Source organism: Molothrus ater, chromosome 8 (genome assembly GCF_012460135.2).
Source record: "Molothrus ater isolate BHLD 08-10-18 breed brown headed cowbird chromosome 8, BPBGC_Mater_1.1, whole genome shotgun sequence".
Taxonomy (NCBI): domain Eukaryota; kingdom Metazoa; phylum Chordata; class Aves; order Passeriformes; family Icteridae; genus Molothrus; species Molothrus ater.
In genome coordinates, this window is record NC_050485.2 from 22,103,552 (window position 1) to 22,118,701 (window position 15,150).

Sequence of the window (15,150 nt, forward strand, 5' to 3'; positions counted from 1 at the left end):
ATTTTTAGAAGTTCTATTTCAAATGTGATCTGTAATTCTGAGACATTCAAAATGACCTGTAAAAACAAGATGCAATTGTTTTGTGTTCCCCTCTTCATGATACCAAAAGGGAGCTTTTAAAGATTGCGCTGTCTGCGGTTTTCAAGTAGGTGGGTAAGAAGGAACTTAATGAATTCATAATTCATAGGTGTGAAGTCATTCACATTTCTTTTGATTTTCCTACTAGACAGCTGAGAACACCTTGGATTTCAAGTTACAGAGTCTGCATCAAATGTACCAGATCAGAGGAAACAGCACTCTCACCAACTGGGATCCTTCTAGCATTGTAACATCTACTAAAATGTCTCAAGAATAATTACATTAAAAAGATCAACTTCCTCTTTAATCTCTTTTCCATCTTCATTGTATCAAAATCCATAATCCTAGATTTACCCTAACACTTCAAGCTCAGCTTTTTGAAACTGCTTTTCATCTGTAGCTCTGTTCCTCTGTGTATGAATCATATTCCTAAACAGGTCCAAGAACCTGCTATGCACTTTCCAGTTAAAACCTCCATTCAGCCAGTACCCTTGTTTGGGCATCTGCCAGAGCAGAGTTGGCAGATTAAGAAAATAGTGATTTGCTGAAGTATCTTCCTGAATCAGGATTTAAATCCTCCCCCTCCCCCAGACCCACTTTTGTCATGCCTCTAGGAAATTAGAGAGCTCAGCATGCTCAGGCAGGAAAGCTGCTGGTGATCTGTCTCACTGCAGACACCAGAGCAAGCTCTGCACTGGTGGTGTTCGAGGAGCCATACCACAAGGGCTCAGCTTTGGTTACATGGGAAGGTGAAACTCTCATGCTCAGGAATTTCCTTAATTAAACCAGCTTCACTCACAAAAATTAAGCTTATTTCCAGCTTTCAGATCCTTCATGCTGAGCTCAGGGAGTTGCTCTTCCCCTCCCAGTAGCTCTTATTTCCACAGAGGAGCAATGAGCAGAGCCTCTCATTCCACATCTGAGGGAGTATCTGCATTGTAGCAAGTGACCCAGGTGTATGTGGGGGTACAGTCCACAGCTATTCTTCTACTTCAGAGGTGACCAGATATGCTCCTGCAGGTACAAAAGAGGCAGCTGCCTCTTCCAATAACAGACTGAGCAGCTCAAAACCCACCCTGAGTCCAAACAAGCTGAAGGAAATTAGTGACTTTTAAAGCTGCCTAACAGGGCTAATTGTGTTTCTTTGCTACTTTTATAAGAGACGACAGCATGGAAGCTTCTTTCTGGCTCTGCGGGCAACATCTTGTGAAATATTGTCATGATACAGGAAACAGCTTTTAAAAGAAGAAATCAAGACTGTGTTCATTTAAGTTTGAACAATTTCATCTTAGCAGTGCGAGACCATCAGCAAGTCCTTCAGGAAAAGCAGAAAAATGTGGTATTTCTGATAATCGCAGGACTAAAAGTGTCAATTAAAAATGTTCTGGGACAAGCCTGCACAGTGTAATGCATCCTAAAGAATGGCAGATGGGAATATGGTTCATCACTTTCAAAGGCTATTTTCATAGATTTGACAGATGTATTCAGACAAAGAGAAAAAAAATATTATAAATGATAGTTTACTGCACAAGGCTTTCAAGCTATTTACACATAAAAACTCACTATTCCTGAATAAGTGTAGAATGTAGTCTCTAGTTAAACCAAGTTTTTTACTTAAGAGAAATTTGCCTGGTAAAGCTAAACCAGTGACAGCGCCCAATTATCATTTTGCCTTTTGTTTTTAATAACAGCATTAGTATACAAGAAATACAATAATTAGTTTGTAATGTAACAGTTATTTAAGGATTTTAAAAAACAAAAAAAGCACTGAAAAATGCAAACCCTAAATTACCTACTTTTCAATAGCACATGCTAAGAGAAAGGCAATTTCTCAGGAGAAAAGAAACCTGGACTAGATACCATGCAGCATTATGAATTTTCCTAAAGCTAGGAAATCACTATGCATCACTCTCAAAATCATTGTAGAACTGAACACAAAGGTTAGCAGAAATGCCTAAACTCACGTGGGTTCCATTATACACCACTTAGTGTAACCTACTTTTTAGTATTCAGCATTTCAGTATCAATAATGCATAACATCAAAAGTCGTTCAACCCCAAGTACAGGCACGAGAAAGTAAACATGGATCTTGGAGAAGGGCCGGCTGCAGTGTGGTGTCACTGCTGGATTTGCCTTGTGCCCCTGTGCAGAGGGACAGCAAGATGGAGTTGCTGGAGCCTTCCCTGTGCTAATGGGGAGCTGGGGACCTGCCCCCTCTGCGGAAGAAAAGCAGAGAAAATAAAGGTGCAGAGAAAATAAAAGCAACACCAGTGCCTTGGTGGGCAGCTAAGCAAGGTGCCTGTGCCTGGTGCCATGTGCTCCAGTACAAAGCTCCACTGCCCCAACCAGAGCTCTGCCCGCTGCCACCCCACAGCCCAAAACCGACCCACACGGGGCTCTGGCCACGCTTTCACTACCTCTGTGCCTAGCTTGGCTCGTTACTGAGTGCTCAGTGAACATCACTACACCACCTTTTATTTTCCCTCCTGAGAGGCTGTTTGTTCTTCACTGGATAAATTATTTACCATTAAGGAAATTAAGGTGGCCAGTAGGGAAGCACAAATTAAGAGTAGGGGAGTCCATGAGACCAGGCTGCTATGAGACAGCGTTTCAGCTTTCACATGTATTCCCTACCCAGCTGCTAAAGCAGCTTTACGGTCAATCCTATTTAGGGCAAGAACCCAATGGAGTATGGAGATTCCAAAGCTCAGTCCTTCAGCCAGAAATTGCTTTACCTTCTATTTTCACTTCCTCCCCTGCTTCTCCCCCCTTGTGATAGTTTCCATCTCATATCCTTGGGCTACTAGTAACAAGCATTTAGAAAGCACATTAGGAACAAGAGAATTGGAACCCCTTGAAGTTTTTCACAACAAAATTTATTAGAAGAATAGTGGTTTTGAAAAGTCTAGCATCCAGTGAAAACTACCATACACAACGTTACAGCTGGGAATGTGTTTCCAAAATGACATGGTCAAATAATACAATGGAGCCATTAAATCTTACACATGCACAACAAGAGAATTAGCGCTTTGACATACAATGCAAAAAATAAATGGACCACATGAAATAAAAATTTAAAAGTACTTATCACATACATTAAGACACAGCTTATTTAGTCCAGTCAAAAAATCAGAACTGCATTAAAAAAATTAATGTAGTGCAATCAAACCAAAAACCTTAATTTGTGATCATAAGTGCTCTACTACATAAAACATTGATCATAGCAAGGAACAAAAAATTCAAATCACACAGTACAAAAAAAATCTGTAAATAAATATAAACTACAGTACAAGAGAAATATTAAATTATACAATTCCGTCAAACTGTAAACAGTATATTGAAATGAGGTCCATAAGAGTAAAGGGGGGGGTTCCTGTTTTTTTTTTCCCATGACACTTGAACTTCTAGAGGTCAGAGAGAAATGCCATTTTCCATACTCTTCAAAGACTATGGGTTACATAAATAGAAAGAGAAGACTTTTTAGATGTAAAGTGTCAAATAATAAAGCAGAGGTGTTGCTGACTTGTGACTGCCAACAGATCACCATGAAGGCAGAACAGCAGATTTTAGTTTCAGGCTTGGCCTCCAGGTGAGCACAGCACAGAGGCCTGGCACTGCAGGTGTTCAGTGAACAGTGCTCAGCCTTAGAAAGGAGGCGCCTCGTGAGCTCTGGTCCTGCCCAGGAGGTGGAATTAATTATGGACAACCTGGACCTCTGCTGATTATCTGACAGGTTTACACGCTTGTCATACAAACACCAACTTTGGCAGAACAATTACTAATAAACTCAAAGCACTCCCGGCCCATTGGTTTCCATCACAGTGGCCAGTGCACAGAATTCTCTAAGGACATTGCATAACTAGAGTGTAGAGGTCAGACAGCCAAGGACCCGTGCTTGAGGTTAGAAGTAGTTATGGTGAGAGAGAAGCAAGAGCCACGTTAAGAAGCTGCCTCTGCTGTTCGCAGAAGCAGCTGGGAATGTATTTCATTTTTAGCTGCGCTGGCTAGAAGTGGCATTTTAAAATATATAAGTTTAAGATAACATATATACTATATATGTATATAATATAATACATATTATATAATATACATAGGAATTTCTTACAATACATACCAGGAACCCCCACGCGATCTGCTCAGTAGTAATAACTGAATATACAGAATGCCACTATAAGTGTCTGAGGCACTGTGTGCTGGAGAGTAAATATGCAGCTTTAAAATCCGTTTGGCTGAGTTATACCTGGATACCTGAACTGAGTTTTAAGTTGACATTCATCAAGGATGTGCTATCAGCACGTCAAAAGAAAAGCAAAACAAAATACAAGTCACTGCTAGGTTTAAGAAGAGAGTACAAGTACCTGAATTGAGTGAGGATAGTGTGTAAACTGTCCCTGAGGGTTTTTAAACAGTGTGTGTACAAGTTGGATTCCTAAGAACATTAGTTTAAACTTACACTGCGGACTGATAAAATACCAATGTTTGACAATTTAACAAGTGGAGGTTAAAAAGAGTTATGAGCAAACACTCAAAACATTTTGTACATTTTAAAGCAGCAGTAAGCTGCTGTAAGCATACATCCCATCAGTACAAGCAACACGTGGGACTCAGATAAAGGTTTCTATTTGCAAAAAGCCCATCATATATCGATAAGTAAAGAATATTCACCTGCTAAATTAGAATGCACCTAGTTACAGACTAGCAATTCAAGATTAATTTTTTAATCAAATACTTTGCTATACTTTGCTATTACATACTAAAATTCCTTAAGCTCACTAATGCTGGTATTCTAATCTATCTTTTTTAAATGTTCCCCCTTCATTTAAGAAATATACCATTCCACAACTTAAACATTAAGATCCATTTTCAGTCCTCAGATGTAAAAAGCATGTCAATGAGTTTATATTAAAAATTTACACGGTAAAAAGGCTTGAATTTCAGCCAGAGATTCTAAATACTACTCATTCCCTGAAGGCATAAGGGAGAAAGAATCCCTACCCATTTTTCTTGTGATATAGTTTTCAAACTGAACATTAAACAATGGTCCAAAATGGTTTTTTTCCATTTGGGAAACTTCCCTTCCCTACCCATCATCCCAGATTCCCAATGTTAAGCCCTGAAATGGCCTACTGAAATGATCAGTTAAAAATACCAGGCATGTATATATACATCCCCTGCCTGAACTCCAGAATATTTTGTTGTACTAAAATCTGTCTTTAAAAGACAGCTTAATATCCCAAGAAACCTTGTGATCTGACCTGACAAGCTGTTCATGATCCTAGATTGTATATTTGAAGTATTTCATAACCTGAAGACCAGATTTAATTAAGACTCTGGCATTGTAACAGAGAAAGTGCTGCAGTTATTTATCCCTTTTCTGGTACTTTAGAATAGGTCAGACAAGTGCTTTTTATTCTTTACATGTTTTCACGCAGGCATAAAAAGTATTATCTGCAAAACTATTTGAGAAATGTAGCACCAAGTAACTGATAAACTGTTTAAGTAGCTCTAGTAGTATCTTCATTATTTCTGAGTAGGAAAAAAATATTAAGATAAATTGTGCTAGGTGATGATGAGAGAAATTGTTTTGGATGTTAACTTTTCCTGCTCCAGTCAAAATGAAGCCTGTGTCCTAATCCCTGCTCTGTAAGGTAGTTATCATCTTGAGTCCTCCTAAATTATACTTACCAATTCAGTAGAGACAAGCACAGGGGCACTGGTGGGGATGCTTGTTTTTAAGCAGGTAGATTAAATGCCCTGGACAGGCTAAAAAAAAATCCTCCTTTCTAGTACATCACCCAATCACAGAAAATTGATTTTGCAACTGGGCTGAGAGATTTTTGTAAGGATTAAATAAAGCTCTCTTAATATGAAGGTTTTTATGACAATACCTGAATATAGGCATAATTCAATAGGACATGAGGTCCAAAACTACTGCTGTAATACTCATTTAGAGACTTGGCCCCAGTCAAAGAAAGAACAGGAAAGAGAGAGAGAGCTGGACTCCGGAATGCTCTAAGTACTTAACAGTTTTTTCTGGTACATATGAAGTGGATCTACAGATCATTTTGGGTTTGAAATATCTCTCTGCCTACTGGTCATCACAGTGCACTGTGTTTATACACTGGATAATCTGAAATGAGTTACTATAGTGGCTACTTTATCTGCTACATTCATCAGAACTGCATACAACTAGCAGTGCAGATTTTCAGGTTTCTGAAGGTTCCAATTACTGAATTTTCAATATGATTCAAGATCAAGTAGAAACCTTTATAGTACCAAAACAAGTCTCAAAACTATTTTCTTACAGCTTTCTAAAACAATATTAGCCAACATTATGTACTGATGCCAAGAAAAAGCAACATTGACCTAGACTGAAATTACATTTAATTTCTGAAACATTTGTGGGGAATACCTAGAGGTTTCTGATCCTCACGAAAATGAGGGAAACAACCCTTCCCATCCTACTTCTAACATTTGGCAGAGAATTTAAGCTATTTAGAATATTGTGACAAATCTTTCAGTAAGGTTAATAATCTCGCCTTCATAAGATTTTGGACTGCAATAAGAGTATGCATTCTTATACTGAAGAGTTCAAATTTTGTCTTCACTGAAGAAAGAGGTCTTTACATTACAGATGCAGCCACACTAGTTTTTGAGAAAAAAAGGGAACAGTAGAGTGCTCCCTTCACTCCTTGGACACTGTGTTCTTCTCCTAAGACTCAAGGACATCTTAAGAGCATTACTTGAAAGTAAACTGGAAAGAAACACATGGCAATTCCAGTTTTGCCTGTATAACAATCGTTGCAGATGATACAAAAAGCAATTCAATCAGAACTAAAAAGTTGTTTCACAAAGCTTACTCAACCCTAAAGCCCCTAAAACAGCTCCCATGAATTTCCAGGGAAAGGCAATGTACTCTTGAGTACTCATGAAAGAAATATATAGATGCAAATGTTGGCCTGCCACAAGACAAAGCACAGACTATTCCTTGTCTGCTCTTACCCAGTCTAAACACAAATGCAGTTACCTCCAGTATTTAGGAATATCCTCCAGCAGTGGAAAGTTCTGCAAAAAATGTCATGCAGGAGTTGCGAGAGAACACAGAAGCTGAATGTGTTCCCTAACTAGAGGCATTATCCTATCTGTATCCCTGCATCATTAAAAATATTTTTTCTCCAACTGCCAAAAAAAGTTCAGAGTTTGAATTCAGGCCTAGCAGTAGGGTTGGTAATGCAACCATCAAGTTATGAGTTCTGCAACAAAAAAGAAAGTAAAGGCATACCTGTATTGCTTATGTAGCAACTTCTCCTGCGCAACAGGGAAAAAATGAGAAATTCTAAAGGAAACTGTCTGGAACCTTTAGAAAAAAATCAGGGAATGACTGGAAAATAAATAATCTTTAGACAGAAATAAAAATGAGTCCAGAAACGTGTCCCTACAATATCTAACTGGAAACGTTCAACTCTATAGCTGTACTCAAGCATTACAGCCACAATAATGCCTACAACACTGTGGAATGAGGATCCAGCTGGCTGAAAGTGAGGTAATAGTTTGTAATAGGTCAGAGTTCTAAAAAAGCACTTTTACATCTTACAAATCCAAATGAAAAAAAAAAAAAAAAGGACACATTTCATACATGTTGGGCTTTCCCACCAGAACTGTACGATAATTAACTCCACACCAGGACCCCTACCACACTAAGCCTTACTCATCTTCAATTATATGCTGCAGCAAAGATTTACCAAGCGACACCTAAACTTCAGTACAATATGAAACTTCGATTCTTAAAACTTTATACACACAAAATATAAAATTACTTTTCTAGGATGGGGTAGGGGAGGGGGATTCTCCTTCATGGTACTTGGACTGAAAAACTAGTTTTCAGAGACTGCCACAAATATAATTCACAGTTTCTTGCTGTCAGGCTTTTTCAGCTACATCAACGTAGTACACAACAATACTGTTAAGTCCAATAACTACATTGGATGGACATTCTCGGGAATAAGAGAAAACTAGTGACAAAAAATACCCGAAAGGTCTCCTCCTAACAACGTCTCGATTTTTACAGGGTTGCAGTTTGTCTATGTTACACGTTAATGCCATCTCACAAGAGCAGCAGGAGAAGGCTTTAAAATCTTTTTCCTGTCCAAGTGATCCAAGTAACATAAGCATCCACTTACCAGAAATAAGATGAGAAACAAGGCTTTTGTTACAAAGACCGCAGTGAACCACACCTTCCCACACCAAAATATGGTCAACCAGGGATTTTGGCCATGCAAACTGCTGGTCAGCAGAAAATTAAGCATGCTAATGGACAAACATTAATTCCAATCATATATTTAAAATGATCCCAAATACTACTAGTTAGCTACACTGAAAGCGCCTGCAAAATATATGTAGTGAAAAATGAAACAAAATATTAGTGATCACTGCAGCACTTAGAGTGATACTAGTCTTAAGTGATGAATCACCTCAGAGAAAATATGTTAGATGGGACTTTGAAAAAAAAAAGTAACATTAAAAGGTGCACCTGAATATTACAGACTAAATTTACAAAACCTACAATAAGGTAAAATATATATCTTTTGAATATTCAGCAGCTTTTTTTTAAATTTGTTTTTATTTTTTGAGAGGCTCATGAAATTTTAAAAAGGGACCACTAACTAATCTCAACCATGCTTCACAAAACAATAATGGCTATTTCATATTGCAGTTACCAATGTAATGCAATTAGTGCTTAAAAAATAATCTACACTTTTTCTTTTTTTTCCTTTTTAAACAGAGACCTTTGGAGGAAATATGGTTGTTCAAAAGCTTCTCGAAAAAGAAAGATTACCTGAATAGTAAGTTATCACAGATCAAGTGTTGTGTTAAAAGCTTTGCAGTTATGAGTATTACAATCTTCAGGTCTCAGGACATTTAAACTGAGAAAGTTACGTGTTTGGTTTGTTGTTGTTTCTTTTTTTTAAATCCACTTCCTAACCAAAGCAAATAAAGAGTACTCAACTTCTCACTATCTATTTACAATTCTTAGCCTACAGTCTGAAATGACAAGACAAATTCTCTTTTAAAACTGCAGCATTAAAGGGTAGGCACACCATTCTTCTGCTGCACGATTGTCACCCACTTAAACATACACATACAAAATATTTAGGTTAGTAAAATGAGCACTCCACGTACACTACAGTGACAAGTTTTATAAAACTCAACTCATGTTTCTTAAATAAGGACAACTGCAAAAGGTTAAACCTCTCTCAAGAGTAAAACTGTGTTACTTTTTTTTTAACTTGCAACAAACTTTCTACCATAACCTCCAACAGCAGATGAAACCACGCCTTAAACTGCGCCTTTATTGCAATCACCAGCTAAACTGGACCGTATTGCAGAGTTTATATACTGCTACTGAGCTTAAACTGCTTTAAATGCCAAGATGACAACTAGAAAGCTACAAGGAACCAGGATTTTGAGGACTAAAATATATTAAGTAAACAAAAATAACAGTATACTTGGGGCCAAATGCCCAGTCCATTTTAAGAATGAGCAGTGCATATTTAAAACAACAGCAATGGTGTGCCTAACCTTTGAAAATATGAAGTTGCTGGGGAGGGGGAGAGGCTAATAGAATCAATTGTTCCAGAAGTCATTCAGAATCCCTAGGGCTACCTAGGTCACCCTCCCATGAACTTTGAGAGATCACTTTCACTGACATCACTTAATGCTCTCACACAAAAACTCCAATGTTTCTTTTGGTTGTGCAAATGGGGAAAAAATGCTAAGTCTGTCTACCTTTTGCACAGATTAAGACCAAATTGCTTCTACCTGAAGAACCAGCAATTATGATTTGGTCATGTTGTGGTTAAGTCCAGTAAGTTCCACTTAGTTACTGACCACTCCCGCAGAAAGTATCAAAGATAAAAGTTCAGTACAAAACTTTTCCTGGATCTCCATATAAGCATAAAGATACCACCATACTGAAAAAAAAAACAGATTTGTGGTTTACGGAGTGCTTTTTTTATGGTGTTTAAATGCTTATTCTAGCATGTGCTAAACCACTATCAAAATAGATTAAATAAAAACAACAACAAAAAAGCAGGACTCAATTCCTGCTACTGGCAACTGTAATATTTAAAAAGGAAACACCCATTCATTGAGTGTTCGACCCTGACAGTATTACAGATAGATATGATGCAGAGCCTGAATTAGATCAGGCTACCAGTGTTTTACTTCTTCCCTGAACATTAACAAGCTCCTTCACTAATGTGGATATTTGGGCAGACTACTGAGGTTGTAACGTTTGAGATCACCATTTTGTGGGCTATTTTTTTTTCCTTTTTTTTTTTTCCCAGTATCACAGTAGTTTGTTACACAAATCCCCCATCCCTGGATTAGAGTCTTTTAAACTAGCTGTTGGGACCACATAGTTTAGTAAACTCAGAACCAAGTCTGTAAAAAGTGTAAAGGTCACAAAGAACCGTAGTTCTGATATAATGAGGCATACCCTAATACATCATTTAGTGTACCCTGACTGCTCCTGACTGTGAGAAGCTTGTCTTCCGTGAGATAAGGCTACATCCTCAAGCAGGTGAGTGTAAATATCACCCTTCAAAAACACCAAATAAAATTACAGCGAAGGTAGTGTTATAAATAATTAACTGACATTTTCTGAAGGTAGTGTATGTAAGTTTTCCCTCCCCTCCCCTCCGGGTGAGCACTAAGCAGATGGTAAGTACAGTTAATTTAGAAAGAAAACAGTGGAGAGCCTAATTAGACCCAATTGATTATCTATCTAGTCGACAAATCTGAGTTCAAGAGAGGTACCATTCCTAAATAATTTGATTTAGCTCAAACCTTTCAATCAACTGGATCAACAAAAAATAAGAAGGGCAAAAAAAAGATTTCTGAAACATTTTTGAAGAATGACAGTCTGATTTTCATTTTAAAATTGCCTGGTTTCAGGAGAGTGTCAGTTTAACAAAGTGGACTTATTTCTATAAAGGCAGATATGAAAAATCCAACATCAGAAGTTCAGGCAGGCTCTACAGGCAAGATGTCCACTTCTACAGATCTGCATTCTTTGTGAGGTAACTCAATTCTCTATTACAGAGAAACATGCAAAAGGCAAAAGAAAAGAAAAGGAACAAAGAAAGAAAGAAAGAGGGCAGTGGGCAGGTGAAGGAGTGAAATTGTGCCATACTAGGCCAGAAAAATTTACAAATGTGACATTCAGAGCACATCTTTCACCTGTGTTCACATAAGTCTATGCTAAACTGCAAAGAAAAGAGCATTGCAGCAAACAGGAGACTCAGGTGCGCTCAGTGATGGTTGAACTATGCAGTAGTGCTCACCCAGTTTGCAAAGTAATTGGCACTCTACAACATCCCTATTCATCCTTCAATTCATTCGCACTTTGTGCTGCTTCTCCCTGGGGATCTAATTCAATCTTTACTGAAACATCCTGCCCCTCCGACCTCATTAATTTCATTTTTTTCTTTGGAGGGTTTTTCAAAGTGCCCAGCCTCTCTTTAACTTTGTACTCCAGTGTACTGTGGGGGATCCCATAAATACTCTGAGCTTTGGAAACACTCATTTTCCCGCTCATAACCACAGAGATTGCTTCCTCCAGTATCTCGCTGTTGTACTGTCTGTATCTCCCTCTTTTCTTCCTAGGTTGCTTGGAGCCAGGATCTCCCTCTTGATCTGAGGTGGGATATGGCTGTCCAGAGGTAGACTGCTCAGCATCTGAGCCCCAGGAATCTGGTCCAGCATCCAGCAAACTTCTCCTATTTTGTTTTGGAAGGATAGCCCTTAACTTTTTGCTAAGCGCGCTCTCCGTTTGTGAACCCATTACCAAAGAGCTATAGCTGAACTGGTCACCAGTGCGGGACTCCCATGAAAGGTCCATGCCTCGAACTTGTGGTATCTTTAAATCCACAGGAGATGAATGGCTCACGTCCTTTTTCCCATCCTGCTTAGTTTGAAGTGCCATTTTTTGAAAGGCAGAGTTTTCTGTAAGAAAAGGAAGGTCACTGATGTTGCTGAGTGCACCATTTCCCCTGAATTTCATGCGGCTGAAATTGAATTCGTAGTGTGGTTTTGCCCAAGAAGCCTCCCTGGATAATATTAAGTGCTGTCCATGATTCTGTAGTCCAGATGGCCCATGGCTGGCAGCTGTAGAGAACTGGTTTCTGCTCAGCAGTTCTTCACTAATCTGGAGTGATCGAGCCAGTGGTACTTTAAGAGATGTGGAGTGGCCATAACCTTCCCTGGTTCCATCCTGCAAGCTTCTTGGAGGTACCCCATCACCACTCTGTAGTCCCTCCGGATGGTGCTGGCTGGGTCTCCCAGGTCGCCTAATTGGATGGAAGGAAACTGATGTGAGCAGGACTTGCACAGGTAGGGAGGGATGGGTGAGGGGGCCACTCCTTTATTAGAAGGCCTTGCTTGGGTAACATCACTTTTTGTGTTATTTATTTTTCTCTAAATTTTTTTTATTATTTTAATTTTTTTTTTAAGTCTCAGCATCAGTCAGTTTTAAAACTTGTTCGCAAAAAAAGAGAAGCTTTTTGGGCAAAGAAAAATGAAACCTGTTGGCTGGTCTCTGGTTGGGTTCACAAATTCTCGGAGTAGAAAAGAGTTCGCGCAAGCGTCTGAAAATAGCACCTTAATTACAAAGTAGTAATCAATCGCCATAGATCTACACACAACTGTGTTACTGGTGTGACGTTACCACTAAACAAGCACAGTAATAAAAGAGTAAGCCAAAGTGCAACATATTCAACATGTAAATATGACTGCCACCTGCAGTATCTACACACAGGTGGAAACCCTGCATAGTGTTTGCTTACATCATATTGAAGAATTGCTGCTCAGGATAAAAGAAAAAGCTTAGCAGGCCTCAGAGACATTTGCCTGACTTTCATTAAGCACCAAATATGAAAGCTGGGATACTGCAGATCACAAAGAAAACCACTTACACTAGACTTACCAAACTGCTCTCTTAACAACTAATTGCATATAGACAGAGCCCTGAATCTCATTTGATAAAAAGCATGCCTAGGAAAAGGAAGATCTAAGCGCCAACTGTCATCCAGATCAAGGGTTAACAAAAAAAAAAAGGCAGTATGTATTTTTACCATTTCCCTTTCATCACAAGTGCTCTTTCTATGAAATTAAGTACTACTGCTGCAGAGAATCACATCTATTTTAATGCTTTGATTACTTAGCCCCCTATAGTTATTAAGTCACATTGGTTTCAAAATCCACCTCCAAATTTCTCCATGTTCAGCATACAAATTAACAAAGAGAATCTATTTTAATGCTCTGGGACGCTATACTGGCGTCAAGCCCTCTGGCTAAGTCAGCATTACTTAAGGATAGGATACATAGTACTGAAAAGCTACATTATTATTTTTAACATCACACTGGGATTAAAAAAAGAGTCTTTAGAGAAAAGACATCCATTGCAAGAACCTGGCATGTAACATACACAATGCTTGATACACATGCTGTTCACTTCTCTCCGGGATGCAACAAGTCATAGGATGTGCACAACAAAAGTCAACAAGAATTCAGAACAAAATCCAGAGAAATGGCTCAAAGTTTGCAGTTCCAAAGAACCCTCTCAGACAATGTGCATTCTCCACCCCTTCTACAGAATGTATCAGCATCATAGGGTGCACCAGTGATTCTACACCTCAGTAAAGGTCATACAGGCAGTTAATAGAGAGTTACACCCGACTTAGTGATGCTGAACAAACTGCAGCCAGCCTCGTATGCCACACACCTGGACAAGTAACCACAGGTGCAAGGATGCCACATCCTCTCTGGACCCACAAGACTGAGCAGGACAGTGCCAGATGCTGGCCCTGCCATCCCTGTGTGTTGGACTTTGGCCTTCACTTGATTCACAAACAAGGGAACAAACAGTACAGAGCCTCAGTGGCTTTTGCTGCCTTCCTAGGAAAATAAAGATGGAAATAACCTGTTCAGAATTAGAGGAGAAGTACTGCTAGGGAAGGTTTATGCTAAAGAATTGTAAAAAGTATTAAGACTAAGTTTTAAAGAGGGATTGAAGTATTTTATTAATAGAAATATTAAATGGAAAAGTAATACTGAAAAGAGAAATCTGAGACAGTATATTTTTCCAAAGAGAAATGCAAAAATTCAATCAGCTGTTAGCAGTACATGGGAATGGTGGTGGAAGAGTGTTGCTAGTTGAGATTTTCAAGTTTTCAAAGGCTATCATAAAGCTAAATCCAGCAATTAAATAGCACTTTAAACCATATGCTATTTCTGTACTTCAGTAAAAAATATTTGTTCACAGTAGCTTCAAGATAATCAACACCCAAACCCCTTCTTTGTCCCAGTCAGCCTCTCCAAGGCTGACTGTCCCAGTCAGCCTCCTGACCAAGAGTAAAGGGTTTCTAAATGTATGCAAATGGTGACCATTAGAAATATGAAACCTAAAGACTGTTTTTTTATTTAACAGTATTTCACACCTTGAACTGATTAGGCAAGAGTAGTACACCACATACTTTGTGATTATTTCTAAAAAAAACTTGTTCAGCACTACAGAACAATCACAAATACAAAGTTACATTTAAAGTTTTCTGAACTACCAGACTTCCTGCCCCATGTCCTTATCTAAGTTGTGGTTCATGCTAGGAAATATTAACAAAAATCATGCAGTGATTTAAATCTAATTCAGCATGGTTTATCACCCAAATCATTGTTACCTCTAAAATAAACTTTCCTGTTTAGCTAACTTTGCCCTAAGTGAAATGAGGTCTAAATATACTGCAAAGCCTCTAAGACTCTTCATGCACTTATTTGAACTTGCATGTTCACAGCAATAACCTATCACTAACCCCAAGAAACAGGTAATGGAAGGATCTCTGGATAAGCACCAAATTGGCAAAACTAACAGATATTAGAGTCTTTAACTGCAACTTAAACCTGTCTCAGTCGGCAACAACTCTTATTTGGCAGGTGGGGTGAAGGTATTTGCCAAAGGTACAAGTTGAAAACACATTACTCCAAAGGGTTAACACCAAAAGAAACTTAAAATTACCA

The 15,150-nt window shown here is 38.6% G+C and overlaps 1 protein-coding gene across 4 annotated transcripts in view; it reads right to left on the reverse strand.

The window, feature by feature from the left end:
• Positions 1–15,150, reverse strand: part of LCOR (ligand dependent nuclear receptor corepressor) — a 90,088-nt gene that overhangs the window by 22,235 nt on the left and 52,703 nt on the right. Inside the window, exon 7 of one of the 4 annotated variants that reach the window (XM_036385634.1) lies at positions 2,933–12,428. The exons of the other annotated variants lie outside the window; for them this stretch is intronic. Coding sequence (XP_036241527.1) covers positions 11,459–12,428 — 970 coding nt within the window. The 3' untranslated portion in view covers positions 2,933–11,458. Of the gene's footprint in view, positions 1–2,932; positions 12,429–15,150 lie in introns of those variants that run through there. 4 annotated transcript variants of the gene reach the window in all.